General features: G+C 40.9%; 2 protein-coding genes across 2 annotated transcripts; both read left to right on the forward strand.

The window, feature by feature from the left end:
- The first annotated feature begins 761 nt into the window (after positions 1 to 761).
- On the forward strand, positions 762 to 1,676 carry mc1r (melanocortin 1 receptor). The gene has a single exon (XM_026999552.2). The coding sequence runs from the start codon at positions 762 to 764 to the stop codon at positions 1,674 to 1,676; it is 915 nt and encodes a 304-aa protein (XP_026855353.2).
- Positions 1,677 to 9,611: 7,935 nt separating this feature from the next.
- Positions 9,612 to 15,121, forward strand: LOC113570868 (tubulin beta-3 chain). Its single transcript, XM_026999550.2, has 4 exons — positions 9,612 to 9,800; positions 12,900 to 13,008; positions 13,300 to 13,410; positions 13,792 to 15,121. Exons 1-4 carry the CDS (start codon positions 9,744 to 9,746, stop codon positions 14,865 to 14,867), a joined length of 1,353 nt encoding a protein of 450 aa, XP_026855351.1. The 5' UTR covers positions 9,612 to 9,743; the 3' UTR covers positions 14,868 to 15,121.
- The last annotated feature ends 933 nt before the right edge of the window (positions 15,122 to 16,054 follow it).

Genomic DNA, 16,054 nt, shown 5'->3' on the forward strand with positions numbered 1-16,054 from the left:
GATGGTGGAGGTTATTACATCTGATATTGATTACTGAACTCTTTCTAAGTTAAAAAAAAAGTATTAACATTGTATTGTTCAAAATTGTATACGTTGAACTTGTTTTCTTTCTTGTTTTCTTTTTTTGCTATTTTGACCAGTTGTCATTTTCTGCAAATAAATGCTCTAAATGACAATATTTATTTTTATTTTGGAATTGTTGTCAGTAGTTTATAGAATGTAAAAAGTTATTCATTTTAGTAAAACTCACATCTATGAATAGTAAAACCACAGAAACTGAAGTGATCTGTTGACTTTGTCCTATTTACAATGGAGAAACTAGAGATGGCTTGCTGATCGTTTTGTGGAACACCGGACCATAAAGGATATGTTGTTTCCAGTAGCAAGGAATTTTATTGCTGATGGTAATTGCATTAAAGACATGGGCCTATCTGTTTGTATTACCAGGTGTTCCTATGGCAGCAAATGTTAGGAAACATCTCAAAGAAAAAATAACTACACTCTCAAATCTATATATATATAAATAGGCCTATATACTACGTGTGTGTGTGTGTGCGTGCGTGCGTGCGTGCTAAGTACTTTATTGTGATGCTGAACCCCGTCCACCCCATTAATGTATTAATTCTGACTCCATATGTTACAGTTTTAAAGGAAACACCGCTACCTCCGAGATCAAAGGGACAGTAAAAGGCCCTTTCCAGACGATGAATGACACCCTACACCAAGATTTTCTCATTAACCAGGAACCCAACCCGTTGAACATGTATGACGCCCACAATGTCACCTTCAATATGACCCCTAGCGAAATGAACACGACGGGGATTGACCAGATTATGATTCCGCAGGAGTTATTTTTGATGCTGGGCTTGATCAGCCTCGTGGAAAACGTCTTGGTAGTAGCTGCTATCATCAAAAACAGAAATCTGCATTGTCCTATGTATTATTTTATCTGTTGCTTGGCAGTGTCCGACTTGCTGGTGAGCGTTGGCAATGTGGCGGAGACCATGTTCATGCTGCTGACGGAGCACAGGCTGCTAATAGTAACAGCCAAAATGTTGCAACACTTGGATAACGTCATAGACATAATGATCTGCACATCTGTGGTGTCTTCTTTGTCCTTCCTGTGTACCATCGCCGCTGACCGGTACATCACTATATTTTACGCACTACGTTACCATAGCATAATGACAACGCGACGTGCCGTTTCTATCATTGTGGCTGTTTGGATGGTTAGCATCAGCTCTAGCTCCCTGTTTATCGTTTACCATACCTACAACGCTGCCATCGCCTGCCTTGTGACATTTTTTGGCCTTACACTTGTTTTCACGGCTGTGCTATATCTGCACATGTTCAATTTAGCGCATGTGCACTCAAGGCACATTATGGCTCTCCACAAAGGTCGGCGCCAGGCCACAAGCATGAAAGGAGCAATTACAATAACAATTCTCCTTGGGGTTTTCATTATTTGTTGGGGCCCGTTCTTTCTCCATCTCATCCTTATCTTGACATGTCCCACGAGCTCTTATTGCAGCTACTACTTCAGCCATTTTAACATTTTTTTGATTCTTATTATATGTAACTCTCTTATAGATCCTCTGATTTATGCATATCGGAGTCAGGAACTACGCAAAACACTTAAGGAACTCGTTTTTTGCTCATGTTGCTTCGTCATATAACTTAAGAAGCATTTCAAAGGTTTTCAACATGGAATCACCAGAAGCATTGGACTTCGCATGTAGACATTTGAAATATGAATGTTGTTACAGACCTCACACCTGCCAGCAGGACTTATTTTGCATGACTTGGATTTCATTATAAAATTTAAATTTTGACATTTGTCAGTGTCTGGTCAACAGTGTATTTACAGAAGACTTATTACTTTATAATTATCGGCAATAATCAATATAATCTTTTTAATACCTCAAAGATTTCTGCAGTTACTATATGGTACATCCCTGCAGTTATATACATGGTATATATACATGGTTTAATATCCTGCTAACTTTGATCAAACCAAATGATTTGTATTCATTGTGTGACCCCCTTCAAGATAAGGTCTGTTTGGTACTGAGTCCCCCGTTTCCCAAAATCATCGTAGTGTTAAGCTCATTTTAAGTGAGAGAGAATGTTCAGTTGCTTTACCGTTTAAAGATGAGCTTTGTTTTACTATTGGGAAACCCAGCCCTGGATATTTTATGTAAAGTAACTTTGAAATACAAATGCAAAATAACATCCATGTTGTAGTAATCACGTATTTGTGTACCAGGAATCACTGTGTTAATATAATACTTTGATTTCATTCAACCTTTATGAAAAGTTAACAATAGTCTTATAGGGGTCTGTTTCGCGTGAATATATTTTCCTATAATTCGTATAGAAATCCAGCACTGGAATCCAGACTGTAAATAACAATTTCTATTGTATCCGTGGTTGGTTTAGACAGCTGAAGCCTGCATTTATGTGACGAGATAAGTTTTGCCCTGGAAACCTGAAATCTGTATTTGGTATCAAATTAGCTTTGTTAATAGCAACTCGCCTATTTTTGTCTGGACATTAGTTAAGGCATGTGCTAATTCATTTGATTTGATTTAGAAATATGAACGGTCTTCTTTTACATCTGCTTTCATCCCATTACAGGACGACACTAGGAGTATACGTTATCGATAGGTGAATATCCTATTAATAATGTGTGAAGTTAGCATGTGTCTGTGAAGTATGTCAGTACTGTGGATAAATCTTGCTGAATGCACATGTCCACTATAGGGAAACAAAAAATGTATTTCACCCCAGATTAAATCCCTTGCAGTCATTACAGTCCTTACAGTATATTTAGCCTTCAAATCCCATTTTAATGGTGCATAAAACAATATTTTCAATGATAACACTAAACTACAAAAATGTGAGAAGATCCAGAAATATGTTTAGCTCAAACATTATTCAATGATTTTGCAAGAAGAGAAAAATATCTTTCCTTATCCTACATGTTAATATACCTTCTGGCTGTGTATTCTGAAGTAGCCCTTTAGGCAGATGGGTTATTTTGGGAAGACTTGGTAACTGGAATGTAATTCAATAAATAAATGCTTCAAGTTTAACAACTAACATTTGTTTCAGTTTGGCATATGGCTCTACTGGGCAAACAGTCATATGACCCCAGGGACTGTAAATGCTGAGATGAATCTAACTTTGATTATGTCCATTCAGTTTCTCTGACTGCAGTTTTTTCCATTGATGGCTACAATGTGATCTATCTGTGTCTACTCTAAAGAGAGTGTAACAGAAGAATTCTTAGAACTCTTCTCTTAGTTACCCTTAGTTAAGTGTGGAATCTACAGTCTGTACTGTACCTCCTTAGAAAGAGATGAATCAGTAGCTGCTATGTAGCCCTGAACAGGACTATAACCAACATCAAAATTTTAATGAGGTTCATACTGTAGAAATATGACTTACTTCACATAAAATAATGAAGCACATATGTGTTAAGCCCTGGTACTGCATCCACAAATCACCTTTAGGTTTTGCACTACTTCACTGTTGTCTTGTTTTCACCATAATGTCCATAATCTATATTCATTTCTTCAAACCATTCTTACTCTGTCAATTTTGTACATGGAATGTAAAATTAGGTAGGGCTACCACAATTCTTGCACTTCCTGTCACTCTATTCATAAATTGTAATTTTTGTGACTGGAACAGCTCAGCCTTTCTTGTGGCCTATTGTAAAGGACTGTGGTCAGAGCTTGTCACTGAGCTTGCATGCAGAGATGAATCCATGTCCCCGAAATAACTAATTTCTCTCTCAATTTGTGTGTATAATCTGCTCCGGGAGACAAGCAGGTCCTCACGATCCACATCTCAGTCTTTCCCTTTGCTCTTAGTTGGATGGAGAGACAAGGTAAATGACAGGGTCTTTGTCTCTATTGTGTTAACCTGGTCATCAGCTCCACGAGTGCTCTGTTCATTCAGTAAGTGTAATGCTGCTGGTTCTGGGAGACATTCTGAGGTTACCTTGCACGCCACTGAGGTGAGTACATCCTCACTTCATCACGTCTCATCCTTTTCTGCTAGACACTGAGATCCTCTGCAACAATGCAACAATGTATTTGTTGTTCCAGCACTGATTCACTCTGGAGCTGCCAGCAATTTTATCACTGCTGGCCTGGTCGATTGCCTGAATCTGGCTGTCATCCCCATCCAGCCCAGCTTGAGAGTCTGGCCCCTGGACAGAAAGCCCTTGGGCTCTGGACACATCATACACAGAACACTGCCCATCAATCTCCAATGAAGTGCGACTCACTGGGAGGAGATTTGTTTATACTTGGTTATCACTGCACATCATCTTCCAGATTTTGGTATCGCCTGGTTACATAAACACAACCCTCTGATCTCCTGGGAGGTCTCTGTAATTCCCTCGGTGTTCTCAGCACTGTATAAACGATTGTATCGGCCCTGTCTTACTATTGCCATTACCTCAGTTGAGAGCCCTGACTCAGTAGGCACCTCTGCCATGCCTGAACAATATTCTGACCTTTTACACATTTTTATTAAGGGGTGAGCAACTGCTCTGCCTCCCCACCATCAATATGACTGCTTCGATAAAGAACAGCATTCCTTCCAGGTCCTGTACTTACCCACTGTCACTCACTTAACACAGAGCAATGGAGCATTACCTTACTGAGGCATTGGTGCAGGGCTATATCAGGTAATCCAATCCCCCAGCTGCCTCTGGCTTCTTCTTTGTGGCCAAGAAAGACAGTGGTCTCCGCCCTTGCATTGGCTACTGGGGCCTCAGTGACGTCACTGTCAAGTACCCCTCTGTCTTTAGTTCCCTCAGACCTCAGGGGTGCCTGCTATTTCATTAAGCTTGACCACGAGACCTATAACTTATTGAAAATCGGGAAGGGGAGAGGGGAACTGGCCTTCATTACTGCATCTGGACACTGAGTATCAGGTTATGGATGAACTAATGTGTTCCAGTTGTTTATCAATGATGCCCTCAGGGATATGTCAGGCCATTTTGTCATCATGCACATCAATGATATACTGATATGCTCCCCCATGTTTCATGAGCGCTTAGCCCATGCTGCAGTCCCGAGGAAGTTGCTTGAGAACAACCTCTCTGTGAAAGCAGAGGTGTGTAATCCACAACATGTCTGGGGTACGTCATCAGCCCCACAAGTGTAAAAATGGAGAACAAGAAGGTGGATGCTGTGCAGAACTGGCCCAGGCCCATTTTCACCAATGAACTACATTTCCTCAGATTTGCTAACTTCTGTAGAGAGTTTATTAGGAACTTCAGCGCAGTCACTGCTCCTTTCGCTGCCTCACTCAAGGGCAAGCCCAAAAAAAACTAGCCTGGAATCCCCAGGCTGAGAAGGCCTTAGACACCCTTAAGGCTGCCCTTGGCTGTCCTGCCCACCTTTTGTGAAAGACTGATCACTTGGGTTCACTCCTCCCTTTCAGCATATGCACGCTCCGAGACCCTCAGGACCCTGCCGGCTGGTAAGCTCCTCCTGATGATCGCCAAACACCCCTGGTCGCATATCTCCATCGATTTCATCACGGTCATTATGAGTTATTACATTAACAACATGCTCCTTGCTTGGTTACCTATAAGACAACTGAAAATGAATAATAGTGTAGTCATTTAGAACAAACTGAGAACTCCCTACCCACCAGAACCTCTCCAGCTACATCGGTTTCAAATGGTAGGAAAGACAAGAACATTAAAAAACAAAACAATAGATTCTGAAACACCCTATGGGTACTACTAGGGTATGTGACACTAAAAGAGTTCATCGCTCTGGTAGAAAAGCAAAAGAAAAAAATGAAGAAAAAAATCTCCATATCACTCCCACTTGTAGCATGCACTACAGGAATTATTCACTCTGATGTCTCTACATCATCGCTCCATTCCAACAGAAAGCAAACTCATGTTATCAGTTGCACTTTGCAGTGCAGTTGCACTTGTCATATGATCATTTGAACCAAACAGAGGCAAACACAGATCTATACTTGGGTCCGTTTAAAAATAGATGAAAGTTTAGTCCAGCAAAAATTGAGAAAAAATATGGAAATATCCTGTCAATCGGCTGGGTGCCCACCAACATAGGGAAAAGTGACATGGTTCAGTCAACTCATTGCACTGCTTGCACACAATCAGGCTAATGTGTTTAATATTGTGAAACATCCTCAATGCAATCAAAGGATTATTCAACCCTCAGGTTCCGCAAGATAAGCTTGGAAAGAAAACATATTACAAAGTGAATCTTCTTGTTGATACGTTGACAAACTGCACTGAAGACATGGCACTTCTAACAGCATTAAGAACATCCTGCGATATTATGATGATACAGTGCAATAACTGTCAGCTTATCTACACAGTTGTGAAACTTGAAAATATGCCAGCTGTGGATGATCTGTCTTCGGTGCCAGCACATAATGAGCACAATCAACTTTTATGCAATGTTAGTTATTTGTTAGGCTAAGTGTAGTTAATAGTCAAGTCTTGAAAAATTCAGAGGGCTCCTCTGCCTCCATAACCTTTGGTATACTGAGAATTTTTATATTATTCTGCCAGCTCCAATTCTCTGTTAAGTATTTGACTGGACATGGCAGGCAGTTTAGTTTTGTTTTCAGTGAGGCTTCATTCCAAGTAAGCAACATGAGCCTCCATAAATTATACTTATTGCTCTGCTTCAGTAACATTTCTGGACTGACTATGGCCCACTAGCTATTTTATGCAAAGCTTCAGGATGTTTAGGATGTTTGTGTACATTTACTGATCCTGTGACCCTTGAGGTACAACGGTTGACATAGCTTAGTATTGGTCTATGATTTTCTGCTGGGTTTTTCTGCCTTTCATAAAATTCTTTGAAAGGCAGACCATTGGTGTTCTTAGACATGTTACTATATTTGATGCAATAGACATACATCAGGGTGATGAAGTTATACTAAGGATGGTTTGCCTGGATGAAAGGCCAGCAAGAGGCTTTGAGAAAATGCCAAAAAACCCTGGAAAGGTCCATCAGATGGTTTAAGATGCAAGCCAATCAGTTTTGTGTTTCTCCTCCCTCTTATTGCCTAGGAGGCAGATGGAGAGCCAGATCCGTGACCTGCACCTGGAGCTGTGCGGCAAGATGAAGCGCTGCTACCCTGGTCCCTTCCTGATAGAGAGGAGAATCAACTTCAATGACGTTTCTCCTCCTCCTCTGGAGATCTTTAGTGGCACCATCCTGGCACCTGGTGGATTGGGGGAGTTATTTTCCTGATTAACGCTGCTGAGTCCCTTGCAAGGATATCCTGGACCCCTCCTTGCACCTGGATTTCCACAGAGCTTACCTGGCCAAACCCATTCCTTGTCCACAGGGTTTTCCTCGCAACTGAACCCTCCACCTTGGCCAGCTCTGACCCTTTTTTTTTGGAGTGGGGGTGGAATTGTCCCGTACCAAGCCATTGTTGCTTATCTGTGTGGTTTTTATATTCTGGCATTTGTCTTTATTTGTCTGGATTATGGTTTACCACGTTTTGTCTGCCTGGTTTTCTGGCTTTGACCACTGCCTGTTTCTGACTAAGTTTTTATATTGCCCTTTTTGGTTACCTATTAAAACCTTGGTTTTACCAAACCTGCTTTTGGCTCCATCTCTGTCCTTCTCACCTGACAATGATTATATGGTAATACCTTATATGGCAAGCTCTTGATGTCCAATTTCTTGCAATTCTTTTTACTTTTACCACATTGGTCAGGGAACAAGGTGCTTCAGCATCCCTTGGCCACTAGAGTGTACTATAGTTTACCATAAAAAAGCCAGGAGATGCTCTATATATGCACATAATTTCATTAGGGAGTGCTGTGGTTCATATCAGTTGGGGTTTTTCCCAACTCCTTTTTTAAATTATTTTTTTAACTGGCATAATGAATTTGCACTTCTGTAATTTGCTTCCTTCTGTAAGTACTTAACATTTATTTAATAACACCACAGCACTGTTTCATAGTGTAGGCTTCCCAGGCTGCAAAATTAATAGCACATCTTTTTAAATGAGCTTTATAACAGTTATCTTGTGATATTTAAAATGTATTTCTTGCCAAACACATTCAGTCCAAATTCTTAAATACAGTACCTTAAATACTGATTTTGAGGTCAGGGTTCAACTTATTGGAGGCCTTCTTACTATCTTTGCAACTGTACAGACTGAAAAAAAAAAAAATATGGCAAAAGTCTCATTCAGCATCTGCATGTTTTCTTAAAAGTTGTCAATAATCACTTGTAAGTTAAAATGTTGTAAAATGCATATAACAGAACTTGTGTCTGCTGTGGTTGATAAGTTTGCATTTGGCTCTCGTTGTGCTGCAGACAATAGGGAGTGGTAGGGCCTTCAGCTGAGCAGCCATCTGCAGGCCCATCCTGGTCATCTCGCTACAGTCTCATGAGTCAATGATTGCACTCTGCCACGTGCCAGAGAAGGTATATCAAAAAAGGAAGCACATTATAGATATATGTAAGTAGAGAAGACACTCTACATTTGAGAATGTTTCTACAATTCCACCCTCTGGGCTATTCCTCCCTCTGGATGTCCTTGTCTGGCACCATCTGTCTGTTCAGTGCCTCAAAGAGAGCTGTTCAATTATGCTTTCAGTTGCATCTGTCCCCCTGGCCTGCAGTTCAGAAATCAATGCATCATGCTTTGAGCAAAAGTCAGCACATGAGTGTGTACTGTTTTCTTTTGCAAAAAAAATTTAAAAAAATACAATAGACTTTTTTCTTTCTTTTCTTTTGTTTGTTTGTTGCTTGTTTGTTCCATTGAATTCTTTCTTTTCTTTGTTACTTGTCCTAGAATTTCAAGAATTTGATATCAGATCCTACTCAAAGCAAAATATGTACTTCATGTGGGTGGGGTCAGAATGAGTCAGGGATGTTTCTCCAGGCTATCCCTGCAGTATTTCAGAACTTGTACCTATTGTCCTGAGTCACGGTTTCCTCCTTTCCGAGTCCAAGTTGGACCAAACAGGAGGAGTGAGAAGTACTGAGATAAGGTCTTTCAACATGAATTCAGCCCTGTGTAGGAAGAGTAGGATGCTGGAGGAAATTACAGCCTAATGTAGACAGCCCTGAACCCAACAATTACCAACTTTTAAAATAGAAGACTATAAAGTTTCTAACAGTATTAAAAGTCTTGCATATATTTACATATTTGGCACTCCTTTGTGTGTCAGTCCAGTCATGCCTCTGAAAGAACAATTAGCTTAGCACATTATATATATATATATATATATATATATATATATATATATATATATATATATATATATATATATATATATATATATATATATATATGTATATATAATAAACCAAGATGAATGTTTTCTTTTAAACGTCAGACATTTCAATTTTCAATTCAGTTAAGCTATAAGCCTTTAAATACTTAATACTGATGAACGATTATTCATCTACATCGGTAAATCTCTTTAAAAGAGATTTAGATTCATCAATGGTGCTGATGTTGCCTATCTTGTTCGGCCTTTTCCTCGGGTGCTTCTTATTGGCCGGAATCGCGCGACTGTCCGGAACCTGACGTCACGGACCGGCGGAAAATGAGTTTGCCTTTCTCTGTGCAGCGAAGCGGCGTTAGGGGTATAAAAAGCACAGTCATCTCTGGCTGAGCCTTCTGCCGGCGATTTTGAGGAGACACACGCCCTTCACGGAAGCTCGCAGGACCTGCACGCCCTCCAAAGAGACAGGATGCGAGAGATTGTTCATATTCAAGCCGGCCAATGTGGCAATCAAATTGGAGCCAAGGTAATGTTGCTCTGAAAATGATATATGTATTATATCGACTTCCTGCGTATTCATACTAAATGAATCTGTGCATAAGTTCGAGAACCCTATGTATATTTTGGATGTCACAGTATGCTATTAGGAAGACTCATAGGAATTGCTGGGAAAAAAACAAAACAAAACAAAACAAAACAAAACATCAATTTAGGTATTGCAAACACAATATGCGGGTTTTTATCAGTGTGCGGTAGAATTGATTTTGTGCAACACATATAAAATGATCAGTCCATTAAAGTGGCAGAACAAAACATGAAAGATGTGACAACGCCCGTTAGCTTTCGCCCATAATGAATGTTTAGATCAGCATTTTCATCCCCACTAGGCTGCATAAATCAGCAGTTTGTCAAAGCGCAACAGCTGGCATAAGCGCCATTAGAAATTAATTACTACCAAGAAAGGAAAGTGTATATAAAATAAGAGATATGCTGAAAGGTGAAAAAAGTGGAAAAGATTGTAGCACCTATAATGTCAGAAGTCGTATATGTCGTGTGGCTAGGCGTGTTCTCAAGCAGCAGAGTTGTTCCGTTCTGTCTGCAAGACTGCGGAGCCCCGAACAAAGACACAGTCTCATTTCATTGCTGCGCAAGCAGCTGCCGTTAAAGATGCCTAATTCCACATCTCTCCTCACAGCAAGCATCAGCGGGCCGATTCAGCAGCCAAGTGGGAATTTTAAGCGAATCACATCACGTAATGACCAGGAAAATCTGTGTCATGTTCGGAACGTTTGAGTAGTCTAATAAATCGCATACTCATGTGAAACTAGGCGGTTTTTACGCGTAGCCTGTTTTTCAGTTACAGTTGTTGCAGTAGCATCGAGATGTTTTTTTTAATGCAGTCTTTTTTATTATGGATTTGCTTTTATTACACTGCCAATAGCCAATTTAATTTCATCTTAATTTCACAGTTCTCCATAATCATTATGTGTACAAGCTTGTTCCAGATCCGAAGTGAATAATCAAGCTTGATAGGCCTGTATCAGGCCAGCTGCTTTGTCACGGTTCTGTAGTACTGCAGCAGATACTCTTCTTGTCATATGCGCTTTCATTGCCTGCTTAATGATTCATTTTGTACAAAGGAACACATTATACAGACTTAACCAATATTTTACATTACCTTTCCTGCCTGAATTCTTATTTCATCTGACATTTTGTGTATTTTATAAGATGAAATCTTAAACTGTGAAGTCTACTCTTCCATTCGCAGATACCATGTGATGTAAGCCCTACAGTTTTTAAATGTTTCGTGTTGTCCCGGTTCAAAGAGAAACGTATTCAGATAATATGCTGTTTTATTGTCCACATTAATAAATGAAAACTATATTCCAAAATCTTGTTCTGAGCACAGGGAGTAACAGTGCAGTAGATAATCAAGACTTTGCACCATAAATCTGCATGGCCTTTCCATTACAACACCACAGAACTCCGTCTTCTAATTCAGAACAGAGATGGGGCGATCATATCCTGTATATGGCATATGTCAGCACCTTCTGTCTGAGAGACTTTGGGGGTTGGTTGGGTGGAGGGCGGGGGTAGGGAGGCTTGGGGAGCAGAGTCGCTGACATCATGCAGTGAGCTCATGCTGTCTGCATCAGAGTAGGATAGCTGGAGAGGGCTCACCACTAGGTAACATCTGGCGCATCGTTAATCTGCCTCTGTGAGAGATGCAGGTGTTTCCCAAACAGACAAATGTGTTCTGATTGGGATTTGGTTATTGTTGAAGGGTCCATTAGCACAAGACAGTTCTATCACTTTTTAATTTATTCATTTCTTTTTCTTTTTCTTTTTTTTAAAGGATATTGAGGTTTTATTGTATAGATGATTGAAAATATGAAATGTTCCTATTGCTTTATTTTGGAACGATGTTCAAGTATTTAACTATAGCAATTTTATTCTCTCTCTCTCTCTCTCTCTCATTCTCTCTCTAAATGTCAAACAAATTAATACGTCACATTTAAGAAGGCCTATGATTTGGAGATCCCTAATTACCTATTTAGATGGCAGGCGGCATCTTGGTTGGACAAAACAATTCTTTAGAATAAAGGGAATTGTCTGGATGGGGGGAGAAAGAGGGGGTGGAGCCATAGAAAGGTCATAGGCCAGCAAAAAACAGACATTGCAGGGTTTTCCTCCTTTGAATAAAGTTTCTTTTTTAATTTTCCTTTGCAACTTGACAAATGACAATTTATTTCTCGGATTGGATTTCTTGCTTTCTTGTACTCTCTCTCTCTCTCTCTCTCTCTCACACACACACACACACACACACACACACACACACACGCACACACAGACATGAATGGGGGACAACAATAAACTAGCTTGTCCTCATTGTCACTGACACACTTGGCAGGCAGCTCATTTTTTGATCAAATTTGTGTAAATCTTTTTTTTTTCTTTCTCATATTTTGAGTGAAAACATCTCATGCAAATGTGCTAAATATCAACTGCACAGCCTTCCATGAGGGGATTTCCACAGTGTAATGGGCCTATTGGTCAAGACCATTGTATTGCTTTCCAGCTGTGGTTCATAGCTTTTACCATAAAGACACTGTTACATTATAATGGAAGTTAGATTTTAGTTAAATCATTAAACTTCAGATAGCACATTGCACTATCCAGGTCAGACCCCACATCAAAGACACTGTATGGAGAATAGATTATTTACTGCTTAACTCTTAACTCTTGAAACACATAGCATGATCCCACACACTTATAATGAGCCAGTGAGGAAATATATTTTGTCTTTGTTCTATGAACTTCCAAGTCATAATCAAATCACAATTTACTCAATTTACTTTTGTTGAGTCGTTGTAGATGCACAGTAACTTTACTTATATCTGCATTTGTGATACTTGTACAAAACTTATGCCAAGCTGCCAGTGGTGCATGGTCAGACCACACTCAGAGGAGAAGACATAAAATCTGTCCATCTTGTAATACAATCTGTTGCTTGACAAACCTCAAGAATAATTGATTAATTACAGCACCCTCAGACTTTGTGGCATTAATGAAAAGTGAAACGCGGTTTTGTGGCAAGCTGAATTTGTAATTTCATGCACTACAGTTCTGGGAGGTGATCAGTGATGAACATGGCATCGACCCCACTGGAAACTACGTGGGTGACTCAGACCTCCAGCTGGAGAGGATCAGCGTCTACTACAATGAGGCTTCCTGTGAGTCAGAATGAGCTCTCCCTTTAGACAGATATCAGAAAGACTCTAGTGTTGTTATGCAGGGAAAGCTACACTTTATTACTACATAAAGGTTATTTTTTTTCCTTCTCATTAACAACCAAGAAAAAATGTGAAAGAATTTTACAAAAATAAAGAAGAGGGACCACTAGATAGAACTGTAGAATATCACATCTGTCAGTGTCACTGTATCTTTGAACAGACAATGCTTTACTGTTTACTAATTTGAAGACCATCTGCCAATTAATTGCCATTTATTTGATCTCTTCCCAGCCTCTAAATATGTTCCTAGAGCCATTCTAGTGGATCTGGAGCCTGGCACCATGGATAGTGTTCGATCTGGAGCCTTTGGCCATCTTTTTAGACCTGATAACTTCATTTTTGGTCAGTAAAGGGTGTAAACATTTACTCAACTAAAATACCTAAATATTATGCCCTCTAGTGGTTACATGTGGACATACACTGCTTAATGTATTCTATTACAGAAAAATCATGCATCTTCCATTCTTGTCCTGGAACCTCTTTGCCTTGCCATAGCATACCTGGTTGAACTCATGAAGAGTTTAACAATGAACCAATAGGCTGAACCAAGTGTGCTATTACATAGAAAAATTGAACTGTGCAAGGCAGTGGAGCCCCAGAACTGGACTTTAAAATGTCCATAAATAATTCTTTGTATTTTGATAATGACTATATTACTTGTGGAACATATATGCCAAAAGGAACATTTTTTTACAGATAGTAAGTGGGCTTGTTTGCTTTTAGGTCAGAGTGGAGCGGGAAACAACTGGGCCAAAGGGCATTACACAGAGGGAGCAGAGCTGGTGGACTCAGTGCTGGATGTGGTGAGAAAGGAGTGTGAGAACTGTGACTGCCTCCAGGGCTTCCAGCTCACCCACTCACTGGGTGGAGGCACAGGCTCAGGCATGGGCACGCTGCTCATCAGCAAAGTGAGGGAGGAGTATCCCGACCGCATCATGAACACCTTCAGCGTGGTGCCTTCCCCCAAAGTGTCTGACACAGTGGTGGAGCCCTACAATGCCACTTTGTCCATCCACCAGCTGGTGGAGAACACGGACGAGACCTACTGCATAGACAATGAAGCCCTCTACGATATCTGCTTCCGCACCCTCAAGCTGGCCACGCCAACCTACGGTGACCTCAATCACCTGGTGTCGGCCACCATGAGCGGAGTCACGACCTCTCTGCGCTTCCCGGGCCAGCTTAACGCTGACCTGCGCAAGCTGGCTGTCAACATGGTGCCTTTCCCCCGCCTGCACTTCTTCATGCCTGGCTTTGCTCCTCTGACGGCACGTGGCAGCCAGCAGTACCGAGCACTGACTGTGCCCGAGCTCACACAGCAGATGTTTGATGCCAAGAATATGATGGCCGCCTGCGACCCGCGTCACGGTCGCTACCTCACCGTGGCGACGGTGTTCCGTGGCCGCATGTCCATGAAGGAGGTGGATGAGCAGATGTTGGCCATCCAGAGCAAGAACAGCAGCTACTTTGTGGAGTGGATCCCCAACAATGTTAAGGTGGCCGTCTGCGACATCCCTCCCAGGGGCCTCAAGATGTCCTCCACCTTCATCGGCAACAGTACAGCTATCCAGGAGCTGTTCAAACGTATCTCTGAGCAGTTCACCGCCATGTTCCGCCGCAAGGCTTTCCTCCACTGGTACACGGGCGAGGGCATGGACGAGATGGAGTTCACCGAGGCCGAGAGCAACATGAACGATCTGGTGTCCGAGTACCAGCAGTACCAGGACGCCACGGCTGAGGAGGAGGGAGAGATGTACGAGGATGATGATGAGGAGTCAGAGGCCCAGGTCCAAAAGTAAACACTCCAGAAGTAGCAAACTCCATCCCCATATACATCAACTGCTCTACACCAGAACACATTTCTGAGTGTGCTCCTGGCTAAAGTATCTTAATCTAAACTCTCACTTCTCTCTCTTGTAGTTTAACCTTCATGTTAGCCATTCGTGCCAGTTGAAACAGTAGTTCCCTTTACTGTTCCATGACACCTTCTTTATAATACTGTATTTGTTGCTGTCCACTGACTAATCTTAAATAAACAAATGTTTCAAGTGTATTTTAGTGCAATTAGTTGTGAAATTCTTCTAACAAGTGTCGCCATAGAATCGTTTCACTATGACTCCAAACCAATCTGAAATTTGATGCACATAGAAAGTCCATGGAACATAATGCAATATTTTTGCTCTAAATTACCTGCTCTGAATTGTTATAGAGCCACAACAGAGGGTCTGTCTTACTGATATTAATAAAGATAATGCAGAATTTCAGTGATTGAGGACTCCACTGCATGAATGTGCCATGTAGAGATGACCCAGATGGTGTTTAAATTTAACTGTTGTCCCTTGAGGTGGAAGCACACTTCAGGCCCAGGGTAAATGAAAAACACAGCAAGAAGATTGAGTGCTTTCTCAAGAGAGCCCTTCCATGCTCTCCTTCAGCACTGACAAAGTGGACCAGTTAGAAAGATCACATGCTGATGTCACTGCATTTTGCACAGCCTACAAAGTAGATACCCAAACAGAGCAGGCTTTGATAAGCACACTAACCCTTCTGAAACCTTATGAGATGCAGTTCCCTTAACTAACTTGGTTTAATGCACATATCTTAATTCTTTATATCCTGTTCCAGTTCTTGTACAAAAAAAAAGAGTTTACAAATACTTTTTCTCACACAGTAAATTGTGGCCTTTGCAAATTACTTCTACTTGTAGCACCGATCACATCCCTGAATGTAATGTGCCATGCCCTAGCAGTACAATCACATTTAAAACCCCACAGCTGGCTTGTTCTCCGCCACGCAGAACTCACCAGTTTATATTGATATCCTGAGTGCTGTTTTTCTACCTTAGTGCCTGCCATGCATCATTTAGGATTCAGTGTATCTCATAAACTGATTGCAGCACTCAGGATACTAAAAGGTTAATTAGGCAACCAGCCTCTGAGTCACACTACTGGACTCATTTCCTGTAATAAAGAACAATGGCTGTTAA

The sequence above is a fragment of the Electrophorus electricus genome, chromosome 4, assembly GCF_013358815.1.
Source record: "Electrophorus electricus isolate fEleEle1 chromosome 4, fEleEle1.pri, whole genome shotgun sequence".
NCBI classification, from domain to species: Eukaryota; Metazoa; Chordata; class Actinopteri; order Gymnotiformes; family Gymnotidae; genus Electrophorus; species Electrophorus electricus.